At 39.9% G+C, this 21,784-nt stretch overlaps 1 protein-coding gene across 5 annotated transcripts in view; it reads left to right on the forward strand.

Annotated features, from left to right (window-relative positions):
- The window catches only part of LOC143020618 (major facilitator superfamily domain-containing protein 6-like), a 71,606-nt gene extending 49,822 nt beyond the window's left edge, over positions 1-21,784 (forward strand). For all 5 annotated transcript variants that reach the window (XM_076177072.1, XM_076177068.1, XM_076177070.1 and 2 more), the window contains 5 exons: positions 642-810; positions 2,003-2,166; positions 4,440-4,643; positions 12,476-12,643; positions 20,319-21,784. In XM_076177072.1, the coding sequence (XP_076033187.1) occupies positions 642-810; positions 2,003-2,166; positions 4,440-4,643; positions 12,476-12,643; positions 20,319-20,587 (974 nt within the window). In that variant the 3' untranslated portion in view covers positions 20,588-21,784. The remainder of the gene's footprint in view (positions 1-641; positions 811-2,002; positions 2,167-4,439; positions 4,644-12,475; positions 12,644-20,318) is intronic.

Consider the following 21,784-nt stretch of genomic DNA (forward strand, 5'->3'; position numbering starts at 1 on the left):
CAAAGACCAAGAAGACCTGTTTAATGCAGCTAGGATGAAAAATGCTGTAAAGAAACATTAATCCATTATGAATTAGATAATAAAAATGAAATAGACATTGGGAGACAAATACAAGCTATGTTTGGATAAGAAGGTAAATAATAAGACAAATATCAAGAAGACCTAGTTAATGTAGCTAGAGTGAAAAGTGCTGTAAAGAAATGACTTGTATATATCTACCCATCGTGAGGAAAGGCTTCAGTAAATTTTAGATGTATACGTAAGTCATGATAATGAGATAATGATGACGCTAAAGAATAAATAATCATGCAAGTAAGCGTATACAATTCTGATAGTATTCATGTTACATCCTATGTGGCTGTGCCGCGTGACATTTCATTGAGGGTATACAAACGTACCACCTTTGTGTGGTCTTGTGGCCCGCTTCTGCATAGGCTTGTGAGAATGACCCTTTTGTTTGGGCATGTGGGGGTGACAGTATATGTGTTTGTGTACGTTATATAATCTAACTGTATTTCTATGTATATTGATAGGTGTCGATGCATTGAAATTATTACTTTTTTCATACTTGTAAACTACATACATCTTAAGAATTTCTTTAGTTATGTGATAATGTTAGTTCATTCATTCCCTATACGTAGCTATCTGTCTTACGATGTTCTCTGGAGCTGTGATGGCGGTTTTGGTGGAGAAAGGTGGAGACTATGGTCTTCAGCGTCTGTATATGAATCTCGGCGGCGTTATCTTTACTCCATTATCTGGAAGACTCATCGATTTTATTTCGTCCCTACATGGGGAAGAAGACTTCCGGTGAGTTAATTGTCGTTTGAGGTCTTTCTGGGCTTTTTCATGATAATTACTGGGTAACACTTTACGATTCAGAAGTTCCTCTTCAATGGATGGAATTACCTGATATTGTCCAGGAAGAAATCCTTAGATTGTTTGAATCCGTTGATATGATCCACATTAGGTAAATGTAAATAATCTATTTATGAATTATTTTCCCTTTATGTGTGAGCTTCATATGATAAATATACCTTTTCGAAACGCATCTAGACATTACTTATATTAACAAAACTAATTGTAGAAATATACCACTGTGTTGAATTGATCAGAACAGCCTTTGAATTTGCACATCATCAGCTATAATACCTACAGTTATTCTAAGCTGTATAAAACATCCAGGAGTCAGTCAGAACTAAATACTTAAAAGGATTATAGACCTTGAGTTGAATATAATTTGTCTAGCGTTAATTAGACCCATCCTTGAATTATTTTCTCTTTATGTGTGAGCTTCATATGATAAGTATACCTTTTCGAAACGCATCTAGACATTACTTATATTATTAAAACTAATTGTAGAAATATACCACTGTGTTGAATTGATCAGAATAGCCTTTGAATTTGCACATCATCAGCTATACCCACAGTTATTCTAAGCTGTATAAAACATCCAGGAGTCAGTCAGAACTAAATACTTAAAAGGATTATAGACCTTGAGTTGAATATAATTTGTCTAGCGTTAATTAGACCCATCCTTGACTATACGGTACATTTTTGGTCTCCGTCCTATAGAATAGATATCAATTCACTAAAATCAGTGCAGTGGAGAATGACCAAAATGATACATGGCCTCAGAAATTTACCTTAAGAAGAAAGGCTTAGGCACCTTAACTTACACTCTGGAAAGATGCAGAGTGAGAGGTGTTCTAGTGGATCAAAGGCATTAACAAGGTCATCATATTTAGACAACAGGGCATGACTCGAAGCAATGGATTTAAATTGGACATATTTAGGTTTAAGAAGGGAATAGGCAATAATTGGTTTAATAATAGGGTGGTCAACCATGTAGTGAGCTCACTATCAGTTGTTTTAAGAAATGGTTAGACAATTTTATGGATGGGGATGACAGGTGGTAATGGACATGGAAATGCCTAGTGTAAGCCTTATGGTCTCTTGCAGTCTCCTTGATTCTTATGTAAATTACATGTCTATGCCCCAGGTCCATCTTCTACATCTTCGTGGTCATGATGTTTTTGTGCAGCTACGTGAACCAGTTCGTTGATCTCGAGTTCAAAAGGCCCAACGTGAACATCATACGTGACTGCAAAATCCTCTTGAAGAACCCAGAGGTCGATGTCTTCCTCTTCTTCATGATCGTATCCGGTATGTATAATATTCAGTTTGGTAATGTTATGGGACCTCCGCTCTTTCCCCCTATGTGACAGCCTGTGACTGGCTGCTGTACCATCGAATCATGAGAAAACGATTGATGTAACGCTCCATTATTGTGACAACCTGAGTATTAATTTAGAAATAAAATTTGATTATGTACCAACGTTGGGTGAATGCATATGGTGATCCGCGAAACTGATGTCGAAGAATATCATATCCCCAACATTTGTCTCCAAATTCCACAAATACCCTCATTCTTATACGAAGCTACCTTGTGAGTTTGACAGTGGGTTTCTAGGCTGAACCCAAAATCTATAAAATTCTACTTCTTCACGGAAGAATATATGACAACCAGTGCGTGTTTCCTTAGTCTTCCTCCTTGTACGCAGTGACAAATATAGTCCCACACTCACACCACAGCCAATAGATCAATTCTTCTTCCCGGAGAGATCTGTATTTACCTAGTTGTATTTTGCGGGAAGGGGAGCTATACTCGTGGTGTCCCGCCTTTGTATCTCGCAGTGTCTAGTTGACTTTTAAACTCATAAATGGTTTATGCACATACTATTTCATTATCCAGTTTGTTCCAAGTGTCCACTACTATGTGTAAAACTGTTTTTCTTCAGTTCTCTTCTGTAGCTATGTTTTTTTTTATTTTCTTTCCATGTCCTATTGTGTTTCTCTTGTCCCAGTTTAGTAAGTCCTCTCTATCGAGTATCTCTGTGCCTTTCATGATTCTGTAGATGGTCAGTAGGTCACCTCTCTCTCTTCTTTGCTCCAGCGTCGGTAACTCCAGTTTAGCCAATCTCTCCTCATATGATAGGTTTGCAAGTGCAGGTGCCATTTTTGTTGCTGCTCTCTGGATTCTTTCTATTTTCTTTATATACTTTTTGGTACTGGGTGACCACAATGTCGCCGCATACTCTAGTCTAGGCCTTATCAATGTAACCAATATTTTTTTTTATCATGTCTTCGTCCAAGTATGCAAATGCCACTTTTATTGATCTTAGCAAGTTGTAAGCCTCCCCGACAATTTTGTTAATCTGTTTATCATAGGACAAGTCGTTTGTGATAATTACCCCCAAATCTTTTTCGGATCCTGCCTTCTTTACCTCCTTGGTTCCAATTGTATATTTTCCTGATATTCTGTTTTTGATTTTCCAAACTCCATTATGCTATACTTCTTAGTATTAAAGTCCACTTCCCATTTCTGACTCCAGTTCCATACCTTATTCAGGTCTTCCTGCAGTGCTTCACAGTCCTTATTAGTTTCTACTTTCCTTAACAGTTTGCCGCCGTCTGCAAAGAAACTCATGTAACATTTCACATCCTCGTCCATGTCATTCACACTTATAAGACACCGTGAGGCAATTGGTTTTTAGTTAGAAAAACTAAGATAGATTTTTTATTATGCTCTAAGATAATAATAGTGAGAGTTTGAATCGTTTCGTCCTTCAAAGGGACTACTCAGATGATATGAATAAAACTTTAAAAGGTTGCCTAGAATCTCGTATCACATCCTTTTTTATAATCTATACTGGTGACAGCTTTTTGAATATTTCAATAACGTTGTAAATATTAGTATGCAAAACATATACAAATAAGTAAGATGAATAAAATGTGTAGCCTTACGCTGAAGCTTAAACACCAGTCACACTATTATGAGTCTCGTCAAATGTTAATTTGAAAAGTTGTAGGACGACTTTACTTACAGTATTCTAGACTTCACTAAGGAAAATCAACACTGTGTCTGATATTCGTATAGGTTTAACTTCTCTTATTTTGTCATTCAGCTTGTCAACATATGATACAAAGGTAATATGACATTTGGAAATTAGAAAAATAAAAAATTGTAAACGAAGTCATTTCTACTCAAACGAACTCACTTGAGTCGCGTATGTGTGGTCGGGGTTTAAATCAGAGAGAAGGAATACAATAAAAGCTATAAAACGTAGCTTATGATACACACAAGAACACCTACTCTGCCAATACAAACTACCCATCGATCCTGTACATATTTTCTTAAAAAAAAAAAAAAAAAAAAAAAAAAAAAAAAAAAAAAAAACAGTGACGTGATGATAGGTAGACGAGCAAACTAATTACCAAAGGGCACTGTCTGAACAGTCATTTATGTGCACTCATGCCAAATTGGTTATTTGTTTATAACAGAAAAAACGCGACTGTATTATTTCGTGATTATAGCACAAACACATAACCACAACTGACTGACTCACTCAAATGCAAAACTACTCTCGTCTCTTCAGGAATGTGCTCCGGCATCCTGGAGTCCTTTCTCTTTTGGTTCCTGGACGACCTTGGAGCCAGCAAGAGCCTCATGGGTCTGACAGTGACCGTAGGTCTCTTGGCAGGGATCCCCATCCTCGCCATTTCCGGGTGGATCGTGGATCGTCATGGTCATGTGGTTACCATAATCTTCGGCTTCTTCGTTCTCTGTATCCGACTTGTTGGTAAGTTACGTGGACACCAAAAGCACGTGTGTGTACATTAATCTACGTTTAATCCCTTATGTAGGCAGGAGTTTCCCTCAGATGGCTAGACGACCGGGGCTCACCGCGGTGCCGTATTTACTTGGATGTTGCCACCTCTTCTGCGCATGGCTCTTCTTAACAAGATGACATTTGTTATTTCTTCTCCTACAGATATCCTTAGCCCGTTTACATATTTTCTGCGTGGTCTTACTCTTATCCTTCTATTTTTCCCGTTAGGCACATATGTTCTAATTGTTGTTTTCTCATGACGTGTCCTGCAAAGTGTAATTTTCTTTTCCTGATAGTTTCTATTATTTCCCTCTGCAGTATTTCTTCGTTTGTTTTAAATTCTGTTCATGAAATTTTCATCATCCTTCTGCAAATCCACATTTCTACCGTTTTTATGCTGTACTGCATTTGTTTACTTATTGACCAAGCGTAACATTTTACAAATCTTGTTCTTGTTTTCATGTTAATTTTATTGTTAGTTACTAAGTGTTTAATTTGTTGAAATTATTTTTTGCTATGGATATCCTTCTCTTTATCTCTTCGTCATTTTTCCCATCCCAAGTTAACATGCTTCCCAGGTAACTGAATTGGTTCACCTGTGTCAATATTCTTCCTTCTACTTGAATTCTTAACCTTGGACATTCTTGTTTTTTCGTCATTACCATCACTTCTCTGTTTTCTTTTTATTCACTGTTGGACCTCTGATTCTGCTTGCTTCTACTAGTGCTGTAACAAATTCCTGTAATTGAGCTTCCGATTCTGCGAGTAACAAAGTATCATCTGCGTATCTAATATTATTGAGATTTCGTCCTCCTACTGTTACTCCTTTTATGGTAAATATCTCTCATGATTATCCCAATGTATAAATCAAATAGGTCTGGCGACATTACACATCCCTGTCTTACGCCTCTTTCAATCTTTTGGCAATCAGACAGTTCTTCTCCTATCTTCACTGTTGCTTCTTTTTTCCAATAGAGATTACCCTTAAGTCCTTCCCATACACCCGTATTTTCTTCAACATTCTGTCTCACTTTGTCAAATGCCTTTTTGTAGTCCACGAAATAGGCATACAGATCTTTTTTCACCTATAACATAGTTTCAGCCTGTATACTTACAAAAAAAATTGCATTCCTTGTTCCCTTATCTGGTACACACCCAAATTGTTCACCAGCTATTTTTGGGCTTATTTTCTTATTCTGTTTGTAATGACTCTTAAGATTATTTTTGTTAGTGGTTCATGATACTAATTATTCTATGTTTGCTTTATTCTAAAGTCCCATGTATATTTGGTAGAACTATGAAAACTGACTGGCTATTTCTGTCATAATTTTAATTCCAAAATCTCCTAAAGCCCCAAACATTTCCGTTGCCATTCCATCTCCTCCTATCGTTTTTCCTTTTGTCGTTTTTGATAGTGCTGATTTTATTTCATCTTCCATTGTGTCTGGACCCTCTTCATCAAAAGTGTCCTCTAGTTCTTCCCTTACATCTGTAAAAGTTCCCCGATGTATTCTTTCCATTTACCAGTGGTGGGCAGCGATAAAGCGATAACGATAAAGCGATAATTTTTCCGCTAAGTCCTATAACGATAAAGCGATAAATTTCCAAGATACCTTAAAGCGATAAGCGATAAATCCTGCGATAAATAAAAAAAATACTCTATTTTTGCTACTTATGCATTTAAAAACCTCTTTTTTTACACTTAAAACACCATATATTACTTAATAAAAGACTAAAGGACCCGAAATCTGTTTGCCACGTAGCAATGAGCCTGTAACCTTCCGCCGTAACGGTTTTTCGTCTTCTACTTTATCGCTGGATTTATCGCGGGAAATTTGAAAGCGATAAATATAAGCGATAAATTTTTCCTGTCTTGCGATAAATTATCGCTTTACTTATCGCAACGCCCACGACTGCCATCTACCCTTCACTTTTTTTTTCTTCCATTGCTACTGTCCCGTCTTTCTTGAAATTTGTTATATTTTGTTTGTGTTTCTTGTTTGTATTACTTCTTTTATTTTTTCATGCATCTTTTGTTAATCTATTCTTTCTAGGTGTTCAATTTCTATGCATCTTTCGTCCATCCATTTTTCTTTTGCTCTTATACATTCCCTATGTACATTTCTGTTAAGATATTTGTATATATTTGGATGATGGAGAACATAAACACAGGGGAAGGCTCGGAACCCTAAACACTCTAACGTTTCGTTCGCGTAGAACTTCTTCAGAGAGTGTATGTAGAACTGCAATTGAAGTTTATGTACTAAATCTAATTACCTTTTCGGACACTTGGGAAAGGTCGTTTTTCTGGCGTGTTTTAGAATTAAAATACTAGTTTGTTTAGCTAAACTGATAAACCCTCCTCGATGATTCGATGAATTATTAGTTGAAATATATGCTGATTCAACAATTCTTCTAGTGAATTTATCAAAACCTTTATGTAGCACTTCAGCTTCTCTCCAGTTTGGTAAATGATCGAATTTTTCTGCATGAACTATTAAAGAATTAGATGTCCTATGTGCTTTTATGTCGTTTTTATGTTCATAAATTCTTTTTTCTAATCCTCTTGACGATTCGCCAAAATAAGCCATTGAGCAACTATTGCACGGGATTTTGTATACGACGCTGTTTTCGGAATTGGTTCTCTTTTCGTAAGTCTTTATTAAATCACATATTCTCTTGTTAGTTATTTTAGCTATGTTTATACCTGATTTTGTTAAATATTTGTCTATTATTGGTGACGTTTCTGAGCCAGGTACTGATATTAAAATTGGTATTATTTCTATTATTTCTCACTTTCTTTCCGCGATTGTAAATATTTATTGCTTTCCTTTTTGTTCTTTTCAACATTCCCTCTAAAATAAATGAGTGTAAGTGCTACATAAAGGTTTTGATAAATTCACTAGAAGAATTGTTGAATCAGCATATATTTCAACTAATAATTAATCGAAACATCGAGGAGGGTTTATCGATTTAACTAAACAAACTAGTATTTTAATTCTAAAACACGCCAGAAAAACGACCTTTCCCAAGTGTCCGAAAAGGTAATTAGATTTAGTACATAAACTTCAATTGCAGTTCTACATACACTCTCTGAAGAAGTTCTACGCGAACGAAACGTTAGAGTGTTTAGGGTTCCGAGCCTTCCCCTGTGTTTATGTTCTCCATCATCCAAATAATTTGTCTAAAATACTTATCAATATTTGTATATCTTCATCTTTGTCTTTTCTTCTTTCTTCATGAATCTCATCTGTCATTCATGGTTTCGTATTTCTTCTTTCTCTTGTCGGTATGATTTCTGACCCCTCTTCCATGTCCTTCTGTCGTGTCGTCCATTGCCACTGAGCTGATCCTCCCTCCGTTTCGTCTGATACATCTTCTAGTATTGCATACCTGTTTTTGACTTCTACCGTAAATTGTTCTCTGATTTCTGTGTTGTTTAATAGATTCAAGTGTTTACATATGCTATGAACTATCTTTGGTTGTTTCTTTATTTTTATATTAACTGTTGCTAATACTGGCTAGAACTATTGCAAAAATCAGTGAAAGGAAGCAAGAGAGAATTTACACCTTCCTTAACAAAGGTGTACCACATTAGTTAGAATACAATATATATGGCTTTCTTCTAAAAGGGTTAGTCAAGCTATGTGGGCCCCTTTTATCACAGAATAATCTTTTCAACCAAAGTTTTATGGTGCTATCTGGAATAAAACCTATGATATATATAAACAAGCTAAAGGATTGACAATCCTTTGACGTGGCGATAGACTTTATTGGTTTTACTTTGACTAATTACGGTCTGGGGGTATTGGCTGCTTGTTATTGTGACAAAGTAGCATGCAGTTGATACTTTAGGGTCTATATGGGGCGCCCCAACGGACCAGAGCCACACATCATTTTGTCTATGATAGAGGAAAACTCTTCATAGAGAAATGCTGACACTTTTATACTACGACTTTCCCTCCGTTATGCTGTCCCCCAACCTTGCTGCTGTCCTGTACCATTTCTCTGAGTATTCACTTTCTGCTGTTGGGGAACTCCCTGTGGTGGGGGAAAAGAATACTGCCACCAAGTATTTCCACTTGGATCGTAAGAGGCGAGAAGAAAGGGACGGGGAGTGGGACTAGGCATCCTTCCCCTTGTAGCCCCACAGGGCACATTCCTAAACGAAAAAGTAAAGGCATAAGAGGGTCTGGGAGTTTTCGGAACAGCACCCTAAGGTTTGGGTCTTTTAATGTGCGTGGATATGGTACAGAAGAGAGTAAAAGGGAAGAGATAGGTAGTATGTTTGTGAGAAGAAAGATGGATGTGTTGGCTTTGAGTGAAACTAAGTTGAAAGAGAAGGGTGAGTGTAAGTTTGGGAGTGTAAGTGGGAGGTTATCAGGAGTGAAGAGAGGGCGAGGGAGAGAAGGGGTGGCTATTCTAGTAAGTGAAGAGATAGGTAAACGGGTAGTGGAGTGGAAGGAGGTTTCCTCAAGGATAGTGTGGATGAAGGTGAAACTGGGAAAGGAGATGTGGGTCTTTGTAAGTGCATATGGGCCTGGCAGTGAGAAGACTGTAGAAGAAAGGGAGGTCTTTTGGATAGATTTAAGTGAGTGCATAGGGGATTTAGAGAGAAATGTCAACGTAATAGTACTGGGAGACCTTAATGCTATGGTAGGAAATGGTCCAATTGATGGAGTGGTTGGGAAATATGGAGTTCCAGGAAAGAATCGTAGTGGAGAGTTAATGGTGGAAATGTGTCTAGAAAGAGAGTTGATGATAGCAAATGCAGTGTTTCGGAAGAAAGTCAAGCATAAGTACACATGGGAGAGGGTGGTGGATGGAAGGGTGGTAGATAGAGCGTTGATGGATTATGTAGTGGTAAATAGGACTATGATAAGAAGAGTTAAGGATGTACATGTGCTAAGAGGAGAGGGTGGGGGAATATCAGATCATTTTTTGGTGGAAGGTAAGTTGAAAGTGGAGGATAGATGGAGAAAGAGGAAAGGGACAAAAGGTAGGGAGGTGCTTAGAGTGAACTCTTTATATGAAAAGGAAAAGCAGGAGTACAAGAAGAAGCTGAAGGAGGAGTGGGAGGGAGTGAAGGATAAAGTAGAGCTAGGTGTGGAGGAGGAATAGGGATGGTTCAAGGAGGGAGTCACAAAGTGTGCAAGGATGGTGTGTGGAACAAGAAGGACAGGAGGAAATAGAAGGAAGGGTAGTGAATGGTGGGATGAGGAAACAAAGAAGGTTGTAGAAGAGAAGAAGCGAGCTTTCACAGATTGGTTACAAAATAGGACGAGGGAGTCATATGAGAGGTACAAAGAAAAGAAAAGAGAAGTAAAGCAAAAGGTAAAGGAGGCAAAGAGGAGAGCAGATGTGAAGTGGGGTATGACAGAAAATTTTGAAAGTAATAAAAAGATGTTTTGGAAAGAAATTAAGAGAGGAAGAGGAGGCGAATCAAGTAGAGAAGAAAAGGTAAAAGGTGCAGATGGAGAGATGATAATGGAAGAGAAGGCAGTAATGGGAAGATAGGCAGAATATTTTAGGGAGTTGCTAAATGTGAAGGAGGATAGGGAGGGAAAGGTAGTTGCAGTGGGAAATGCTAAGAAAATGAGTGATGAGTGAGGAAAATGGAGGAGAAATAAGGAAGGATGAAGTGAAGGCAGTTGTTTCGATGATGAAAGCAGGTAAGGCACCTGGTCTGGATGGATGCCATGCAGAATGTCTAAAAAAAGGAAGTACAGTGATGGTGGACTGGCTGGTGAGGTTTTTTAATGTTTGCTGGAGAGAGGGTAGAGTGCCGGAGGACTGGAGGAGTGCCTGTATAGTTCCACTTTACAAGGGAAAAGGGGACAAGTGTGAATGTAGTAGTTTCAGAGGGATTAGCTTGTTAAGTGTAGTTGGGAAGGCTTATGGGAGGATCTGGATTGAGAGGATTAGGAGAGGAACAGAGGGAGTAATTGGTGAGGAACAGTGTGGATTTAGGACAGGTAGAGGTTGTGCAGATCAGATCTTTGTGGCAAGACAGATATGTGAGAAAGCTATAGGAAAGGGGAAGGATGTTTTTTTGGCTTTTATGGATCTGGAAAAGGCTTACGATAGGGTAGACAGAAAGGCACTGTGGGAGGTATTGCAGATATATGGGATAGGAGGAAAGCTTCTTAGATAGAGTTTTTATGAGAGTAGTAGAGCTTGTGTCAGGATTAGAAATGGAGAGAGTGAGTGGTTTGAAGTAAAGGTGGGACTTCGTCAAGGATGCGTTATGTCGCCCTGCCTGTTCAACTTATCCATGGATGGGGTGGTGCGAGAGGTAAATGCAAGGGTAGTGGGTCAGGGATTGGAGATGGTTAAAGAAAATGGAGAAAAGTGGTAGGTGAGCCAGCTGTTGTTTGCTGACGACACTGCGCTTGTGGCAGGATCGGAGGAGGGACTGAGGAAGTTGGTGACAGAGTTTGGGAGAGTATGTGATAGAAGAAAGCTAAAGATAAATGTGGGTAAAAGTAAGGTGATGAGATGTACAAGGGGTGAAAGTGGCAGTAGACTGGAAGTGAGCATTAAGGGAGAGCGACTGGAGGAAGTGGATAGTTTTAGATACTTGGGTGCAAATGTGGCAGGAAAAGGTGGAATGAAAGTGGAGGTAGAATGTAGATTGAGAGAAGCGAGTAAATGCCTTGGTGGATTGAAGAGTGTAATGAGGAATAGACATTTGGGAATGGATGCTAAGAGGAGACTGTATGAAGGAGTGATTGTGCCAACAGCACTGTATGGGGCAGAAACATGGAACATAAGAGAGGAAGAGAGGAGTTTGAATGTGTTTGAGATGAGGTGTCTGAGAAGTATGATGGGGGTTACTAGGCTAGATAGAGTGAGAAATGAGGAGGTGAGAAGAAGAACAGGGGTGGAAAGGGAGTTGGGAGATAGGGTTGATGAAAGAGTATTAGGATGGTTTGGACACATGGAAAAAATGAGTGAAGAAAGACTAGTAAAAGAGGTATGGAAGGCAGATGTGGAGGGATTGAACATGAGGGGACGTCCTAGGATGAGGTGGATGGATGGGGTGAAGGGGGCTTTGGGGAAGAGGGGAATGTCTGTTGAGGAAGGACGGGAGAGGACAGAAGACAGGGGTGAATGGAGAGTGGTTGTATATGGATGATGTTGTGATGTATGAGGTGGCATGGGCGGGTGGATGGGGGGTGAGGTAGTATGTGTGAGCAAAATTTGACGCAGCTCGAAGGGATTTCTCCCCGTCCTCTCCTTTTATGCATGGGGGGACGGAGAGGGGGGTCGCCGATTTAATGAAGCGGCCTTGCTGTGGATGTGCTGTGTCTGGCGACACTGCTTCTGACCCAGGGCAGTGGACAAGGTGCAGGGATGACCCGTCATCCAGGAGGTGCTAAGATAAAAGGGAGGGTGGAGGGGTGTGGAGTGTATTCAGGGATGGAATGGGTGGGAATGATTTTATGCCTTTTCCTTTTTGGCTACGTCCCTTGTAAGGGGGAAAAAGCCTTGGTATATGTATGGATGTATGTACTTTGACTAATGCCAGGCGATCATTCTTACTGCAACTGAAGGGTAATGATACCATTATTTTTTCTTTAGGATGTTCTTGACGACTGCATCACTCCCTTCCTGCAGGATGCTCATTAACATTCCTCCCTCAACAGGATAATTGTCCCTGCTCTTGCTGGGGTCTCCTTTACAAGACAATTTCACCTCCAGGATGCTCCTTATTCTCAAATCTCCTCTTCTTTCTATAGTGTACTTTTTAATCTGCCCTTAGTCCTCAAGGATACTCTGTAATATTGCTCCTCCTACAGGATACTCCCTCATCTATAATCCGTGGCAAGTGATGCCCTTCGAGGCGCTGGAATGTTTCTCAGTGTCCCTGGTCATGGCTGTCTCCGCTACATACGCCGCCTTTCTCTCCGGCAGCGACACCGTCGCAACCCTGCAGGGCCTTCAGCAAGGGTTTCATTATGGAGTCGGTAAGACGATCACATCCTCTTTTCGTCATCCATAGCGACGTCCCTGATCCTCTTAACAATATTCACCTCAAATAAATACTCGTATGACTTATTTATTATTCGCACACAAGCTTCACAACCGTCAAGTAAACTTTCTACTCCAAACAGTTTCATGATTTCACATACCCCCTTGCGATTTACTCACCTCCACCATAACACATAGGTACAGTTCCTACTATTTTTCCATCATTCATCTCTGAATTGTCTTTGAGAGAAGACCTTATCTGCTCCCCCATCATATATTATAGGCGTCTGATGAATATGTACACACACACACACACACACACAGACACACACACACACACACACACACACACACACACACACACACACACACACACACACACACACACACACACACACACACACACACACACACACACACACACACACACACACACACACACACACACACACACACACACACACACACACACACACACACACACACACACACACACACACACACACACACACACACACACACACACACCTGTACGTGGTAGTACTGCAAGATGGAGTTAGTAGAGAATGCGTTTATTTTCAGATCCCATTAACGCCCTCACTTCTGTCTATGTATCAACCTTGACCACCTATCCCCCAATTATTTTTACATAAGAGGAACTGACAACTGGCGATTGGAACCTCTTCATCCTGCTACCAGCTAGTGACACAGAAACAAAATCACACTAATGCAATATAGAATTCTCTCTCTCTCTCTCTCTCTCTCTCTCTCTCTCTCTCTATATATATATATATATATATATATATATATATATATATATATATATATATAGATATATATATATATATATATATAAATATATATATACATATATACATACATACATACATACATACATACACACACACACACACACACACACACACACACACACACACACACACACACACACACACACATATATATATATATATATATATATATATGTATATATACATTTATATATATATATATATACATACATACACACACACACACACACGCGCACACACACACACACACACACACACACACACACACACACATATATATATATATATATATATATATATATATACATATATATATATATATATATATCCTGCAGAAACCACAGGGATAATAATGTTCGGAATACTAAACGTTTTCGTTTGTTACTACATCCTAAGAGTAATAGACGAAAATGTTTAGTATTCCGAACTTCATTTTCCCTGTGGTTTCTGCATGATCATTCAGCCACGCGTTTATGTGATTATTTTTGCAATATATATATATATATATATATATATATATATATATATATATATATGTATGAATATATATGTATGAATATATATATAAATATATATATATTTGTATATTTCGGCAGCAGGTTTTCCTGTAGACAGGTTTCATTGAAGAAAATAGCAATTGATGCATTGATAATCTTCTTGAGTAGAGTTTCAATACGTCTAACTATAGGCTTGGCTTCAGGAGGTAAGTTTGCTATCGCTGGTCCAAAGGACATGATTCAAACTCAGAAGGGAGAAGAGTAGCTTTTTACTGGAGCTTGACGTTTCGTACACTGTGTACATTTTCAAAAGGAATGACAAAGGTCAGAATACAGAGTTATATACTAAAAGAGAGGATCATAGTGAATATAAAGAGAAGCAATAGGAAATTGTGGTGTGAGGGAACCTATGGGAGAACAGAACACCGTATATGGGTCAGCCAATCAGGGGCTTGGAACGGTGCGTCGGGGAGTAGGGGTCATCAGTCGCGTATTTGACTTCGGGCGAAACACATCTCTCCTAGCGGACGGTATGACCATGAATTCCTGTGACTGAAGGTTCATGGTGGGCATTTTGTCTCGTATGCGGAGGGCCTCGAGGATCTGTAGCCGTCTTGTATCTTGGGCCTGTCCTATGATTTTAGTGTTTTCAGCCATGGTCTCTCTGGTAAGAGTAATGTTGTTGTGAGATTCTATGTGTGTCTTAGGTGTACCATTTTCTAAGTGTAATGTAATTCTTCTTGAGAGTTTAGTTGTGCAGTATCCTATGTATGAAGAATGAAGGGACTCACAGTTCCCTTGTTTACAAGAGAATTCAAACACTAGATGACTGCGTTGCAACTCAGAAGGAGCGGGGGAAGGGTAATTCTTTAGTAGGAAATTCGAAGTTTTCTTGTTTTTGTAGTAGATGACGAAGTCCACCCGGTCGACAGGATTGGCAGGTTTGACATGACGTTTGAAGTTTTCCGTATTATAGACAAACCTGCTATTTACGCTAGATACATCGACGGCATCTTTGTGAAAGTGGCAAAGGAAGAAGACCTCATCCCCCTCAGAGAAAAATTGCAAGCAGTTTCCGGAAGCTATTTTACAATCGAGTCCAGTGCCGACGGTAAACTTCCTTTCCTTGATGTACTCGTAGCACAGAACCAGACACATAGGCCAACTTAAATTTCCGTCCCCTCCCACCGGGTATGTCAACCTTACGACTACAACTTTAACTAATGACCAAGAAGAACTTCTGAACCTTGGCCTCAATTGTCACATCTTCTCTAAACCTCGCCCACTACAGAAACGTCTAGAAATCGAGGTCCTCATCGATGATATTCACCGACTCGCTAAGGAAGGAAAAATCTCCACCAATGAGAATATCCACACCGAACTTCTAAGAGAAGCACGGAGGAGGCGAGGCCATTGCCAAAGTAAACTCATCAACAAGAGGCATCTGGACGCGGCTAAGGCTCTCCCTGAGGACCCTTCCATAACCATTCGCAGAGCAGAGAAAGCCATCTTATATGTTTTGTTACCTTCTTCTGAGTACCTAGAGAAAATTGACTCCATCCTGAAAGACGAATCTAAATTCCTCGAGATATCAAGAAATCCGACAGAAGAAATTAAAAGAAGAGCCAACAAGATCATCGAGAAGGTTAATGGTAAGGCGGGTGGACTGAAGCTTCCCAAATTGGTAGGAGATTTTGGCCTTGGTTATTGTTACGGGAATGTAAAAATCCACAAGAATAACAATCCACTCAGACCCATAATTACCCAGATCCCTACGCCTACTTATCAGATTGCTAAGAAATTAAACGAGTGGCTTACCCCATTCGTCCCAAAGGATTACACCTTGTCTTCTGCCGGTGATTTCCTCCATATCCTCCACAACTCTAACGCCGACGGTGTGATCGCTTCATTGGATGTAGAAAGCCTTTTCACGAACATCGACGTTGACCGTACCATCAACTTTATCATTGATGAGATCTACCATGCAGAAGGTCCTCCAAAACTAGACATCCCAGAAACAGCCCTTAGGACCTTATTGGAGATGTGTACGAAGGAAGCACCGTTTCTCTGCCCCCGTGGGAGAAAGTTCCGGCAAATTGATGGAGTAGCGAAGGGTTCCCCTCTTGGGGTCCTTTTCGCTAATTTCTTCATGGGGATGGTGGAACGTGAAGTTTTCCGTATTATAGACAAACCTGCTATTTACGCTAGATACATCGACGACATCTTTGTGAAAGTGGCAAAGGAAGAAGACCTCATCCCCCTCAGAGAAATATTGCAAGCAGTTTCCGGAATCAATTTTACAATCGAGTCCAGTGCCGACGGTAAACTTCCTTTCCTTGATGTACTCGTAGCACAGAACCAGACACATTTCAACACTTCCATATACACCAAACCCACCAACCCGGGCCTATGTCTTAATGGGAAAAGAGAGTCCCCCCTACGCTTTAAAGACTCCACCATCAGTGCTTACATCAGAAAGGCTCTCACGCACTGCAACAGTTGGAAAAGTGCTAATCTAGAAATTGAAAGAGCCACACAAGTCTTAGTAAATAATGGCTATTCCAACCAAGACATTTCCAAGGTCATCAAAAGGCAAATCAATAAATGGTACGACCAAGCTCCAGTCCTCCCCAATTCAGGCGAAAACATCAAATTATTCTACAAATCCCACATGACTACAGAGTACAAAACTGAAGAGAAAATCATCAGGCAAATCATCAAACGTCATGTCAAACCTGCCAATCCTGTCGACCGGGTGGACTTCGTCATCTACTACAAAAACAAGAAAACTTCGAATTTCCTACTAAAGAATTACCCTTCCCCCGCTCCTTCTGAGTTGCAACGCAGTCATCTAGTGTTTGAATTCTCTTGTAAACAAGGGAACTGTGAGTCCCTTCATTCTTCATACATAGGATACTGCACAACTAAACTCTCAAGAAGAATTACATTACACTTAGAAAATGGTACACCTAAGACACACACAGAATCTCACCACAACACTACTCTTACCAGAGAGACCATGGCTGAAAACACTAAAATCATAGGACAGGCCCAAGATACAAGACGGCTACAGATCCTCGAGGCCCTCCGCATACGAGACAAGATGCCCACCATGAACCTTCAGTCACAGGAATTCATGGTCATACCGTCCGCTAGGAGAGATGTGTTTCGCCCGAAGTCTAATACGCGACTGATGACCCCTACTCCCCGACACACCGTTCCAAGCCCCTGATTGGCTGACCCATATACGGCGTTCTGTTCTCCCATAGGTTCCCTCACACCACAATTTCCTATTGCTTCTCTTTATGTTCACTATGATCCTCTCTTTTAGTATATAAGTCTATGTATTCTGACCTTTGTCATTCCTTTTGAAAATGTACACAGTGTACGAAACGTCAAGTTCCAGTAAAACGCTACTCTTCTCCCTTCTGAGTTTGAATCATGTCCTTTGGACCAGCGATAGCAAACTTACCTCCTGAAGCCAAGTCTATAGTTAGACGTATTGAAGCTCTACTCAAGAAGATCATCAATATATATATATATATATATATATATATATATATACATATATATATATATATATATATATATATATATATCTTGATTGAGAGGATTAGGAGAGGAACAGAAGGAGTAATTGGTGAGGAACAGTGTGGATTTAGGACAGGTAGAGGTTGTGTAGATCAGATCTTTGTGGTAAGACAGACATGTGAGAAAGCTATAGGAAAGAGGAAGGATGTTTTTTGGGCTTTTATGGATCTGGAAAAGGCTTATGATAGGGTAGACATGGAAGGCACTGTGGGAGGTTATGCAGATATACGGGATAGGAGGAAAGCTTCTGGGAGCTGTCAAGAGTTTTTATGAGAGTAGTAGAGCTTGTGTCAGGATTGGAAATGGAGAGAGTGAGTGGTTCGAGGTAAAGGTGGGACTTCGTCAAGGATGCGTTATGTCGCCCTGCCTGTTCAACTTATCCATGGATGGGGTGGTGCGAGAGGTAAATGCAAGGGTAGTGGGTCAGGGATTGGAGATGGTTAAAGAAAATGGAGAAAAGTGGGAGGTGAGCCAGCTGTTGTTTGCGGACGACACTGCGCTTGTAACAGGATCGGAGGAGGGATTGAGGAAGTTGGTGACAGAGTTTGGGAGAGTATGTGATAGAAGAAAGCTAAAGATAAATGTGGGTAAAAGTAAGGTGATGAGATGTACAAGGGGTGAAAGTGGCAGTAGACTGGAAGTGAGCATTAAGGGAGAGCGACTGGAGGAAGTGGATAGTTTTAGATACTTGGGTGCAAATGTGGCAGGGAAAGGTGGAATGAAAGTGGAGGTAGAATGTAGATTGAGAGAAGCGAGTAAATGCCTTGGTGGATTAAAGAGTGTAATGAGGAATAGACATTTGGGAATGGATGCTAAGAGGAGACTGTATGAAGGAGTGATTGTGCCAACAGCACTGTATGGGGCAGAAACATGGAACATAAGAGACGAAGAGAGAAGGAGTTTGAATGTGTTTGAGATGAGGTGTCTGAGAAGTATGATGGGGGTTACTAGGCTAGATAGAGTGAGAAATGAGGAGGTGAGGAGTAGAACAGGGGTGGAAAAGGAGTTGGGAGATAGGGTTGATGAAAGAGTATTAGGATGGTTTGGACACATGGAAAAAATGAGTGAAGAAAGACTAGTAAAAGAGGTATGGAAGGCAGATGTGGAGGGAGTGAACATGAGGGGACGTCCTAGGATGAGGTGGATGGATGGGGTGAAGGGGGCTTTGGGGAAGAGGGGAATGTCTGTTGAGGAAGGATGGGAAAGGACAGAAGACAGAGGTGAATGGAGAATGGTTGTATATGGATGATGTTGTGATTGCATGAGGTGGAATGGGCGGGTGGATGGGGGTGAGGTAGTATGTGTGAGTAAAATTTGACGCAGCCCGAAGGGATTTCTCCCCGTCCTCTCATTTTATGCAATGGGGGGACGGAGAGGGGGGTCGCCGATTTAATGAAGCGGCCTTGCTGTGGATGTGCTGTGTCTGGCGACACTGCTTCTGACCCAGGGCAGTGGACAAGGTGCAGGGATGACCCGTCATTCAGGAGGTGCTAAGATAAGAGGGAGGGTGGAGGGGTGTGGAGTGTATTCAGGGATGGAATGGGTGGGAATGATTTTATGCCTTTTTCTTTTTGGCTACCCCCCCCTTGTAAGGGGGAAAAAGCCTTGGTATATGTATGTATGTATGTATATGTATATGTATATATATATATATATATATATACACACACACACACACACACATATATATATATATATATATATATATATATATATATGTATATATTATATATATATATATATATTGCTAATAACCACTAAGGAAATCGGAAGAAAACAGTAATTCCAAAGCGCTTTCGTGTAATTCACATCTTCAGGGGAATACAGAAAAAGTCACTTTTTCTGTATTCCCATGAAGATGTGAATTACACGAAAGCGCTTGGGAATTACTGTTTTCTTCCGATTTCCTTAGTGTTTACCAGCAAAATTTGTGGATCACTTGTTGTTTATAGTGATCTTTCTGCATATCGTGTGGCGGTATATATCGGCGGAGAGCCGATATATACGTTTGGGCACTCCGCTCTCCGCCGATATATACCGCCACACGATCAAACCGCGTCATTCTCTGTCAACAATTCAACCAGACAACACCTCCTGAAGATGGCTAATTAGAGCCGAAAGACGTCTAGAGGAAAACACTATGGACTTCAGTACTCTACTCAGAAATCTGCATCCAGACGACCGCACATTAGTGCGTAACATAGAAAAGATATTCTATAAACAGAATAATGCTATCTCAGCTGTTGACTTTAACAACGCATGCATATATATATAAATATATATATATATATATATATATATATACTGTATATATATATATATATATATATATATATATAGATATGTGTGTGTGTGTGTGTGTGTGTGTGTGTGTGTGTGTGTGTGTGTGTGTGTGTGTGTGTGTGTGTGTGTGTATTTACCTAGTTGTATTTTACGGGAAGGGGAGCTATGCTCGTGTGTGTGTGTGTTTGTGTGCGTTTGTGTGTGGTATTACAAAAAGATCATAATATTTTTCATCAATATTTTTCATAAGGATGAAAGCACTGGTGATTCAGTGGGCACAATAAAGTCAGTCTTAGGACGAAAGCCCATTTCAAGTTGTTAATATATCCGTGATGGAAAGTAAAGATTGCATTATACACCAGAACCGACACCTCAGTGTGTATCACAGTATGAGTTAACATTGCTCTTTTGTCCCTGCACTGATTCCAGTAATATTATCAAGTTCATTGTAAGTTCCCCTTTTAATTAATTTTTATTTTCACTTCTAGGTAATGGGCTGGGTAACTTTGTTGCAGGCTTCCTTCTAGAACCCCTAGGCACAAGATGGACCTTCCGATTGATGGGGTTCGTTCTTCTCGTATTTTGCCTCATGTACCTCGCTTTATATGTAATTTTCTTCAGGACGGATTACCTTCAGAAATTTGAAGAAGAAAAAACCAAGAAGAAAAATGAGAGCTTGAAACTCGATGCATCGGCAAGAAAAAAAAGTAAAGAGTCAGAAAGTACTGAAAGTGAAAACAGTGATGGTGACGTATGACGAAAGATGAAAGATGTATTTTATTATATCTCTGACAACACCTCTATTGTGTTGTTTTTCATCTTGGCACATTGGTATGTTGTACGTGATGCACTAATGGCCATGTTTCGCAAAGGACTTGCAGGCCTTAATCTTACTTGGAATAAGTTCTTTCATGTTATCCTGTGAGCTGGTTGCGTAATCGGAAGTATGCTGGTCTCGCACTCGCTTGGTTGTCGGTTCGAATCCCGCACCCCTCCCCGATTCCCAGCAGTAATTGTTACCTGCCCCAACAGTACTCAAGGAGCATAGGGAAAAGGTGACGGCTTCGGCCGCAACCACTCAGCGCCTCCTGATGAAGGTTTCTCCTCACCACCACCTTTCATTTTAGAAATATAACTAACGTGATGACGTCATCATAAGGAGGTTTCTTTGAGACAAATATAAAAGTCGAGTTACTTGATTGTCTCATCCACTCACGACGTCATATTGTGCACTTTATTTCTAAAAAAAAAAAAAAAAAAAAAAAATCATGTTGAATATAGTGATGGTGTAAAGTTGGGAAAATCTATTACTGGTCCAGAGAGTCGTGGGATATAATTAACGTGTCAGCAATTTCATCCACTCACATTGCATACATCACGAAACGATCCATGTAAAAGGTGTTGAAAATGATGAGCATACATCATTCGTTTGTCATTTATTTGTGAACATGCACATCATTCGTGTGTCATCTACTTGTGAACATGCACATCATTCGTTTGTCATTTATTTGTGAACATGCACATCTTTCGTTTGTCATTTATTTGTGAACATGCAAGTGTTGATGCCACGTCATTCACATTGCATGAGTATGTAGACGCCACTGTAATCTCGCAAACTGAATAACAGGGTCGGCAACAATTATAACACTGCTATTTTTTTTTTTCTTCTTCTTCCCTGATTTCCCCCATGGGTTATGCTTAGCCCTCTGGGGAGAATAATATTTTTCCTCAGATAAGGTCATTTAGTTGGCATTGGAATGAATGTATAAGACGACGACACTTGTGAAAAGAATAAGATTATTATCTCGTAGATGACTGCTTCGGTCACAGCAAAGCTCTTTCTGACGACGGAAACTCCTTACCTGATGTAACGGAACTTGGACATGTTAATGTTATTCTATTTAATTTTACAATAATTCAACATATTTTCTAAATAAAAATGGTGTGTTTAGCA

Source organism: Oratosquilla oratoria, chromosome 40 (genome assembly GCF_046742065.1).
Source record: "Oratosquilla oratoria isolate Oo_2021 chromosome 40, ASM4674206v1, whole genome shotgun sequence".
NCBI classification, from domain to species: domain Eukaryota; kingdom Metazoa; phylum Arthropoda; class Malacostraca; order Stomatopoda; family Squillidae; genus Oratosquilla; species Oratosquilla oratoria.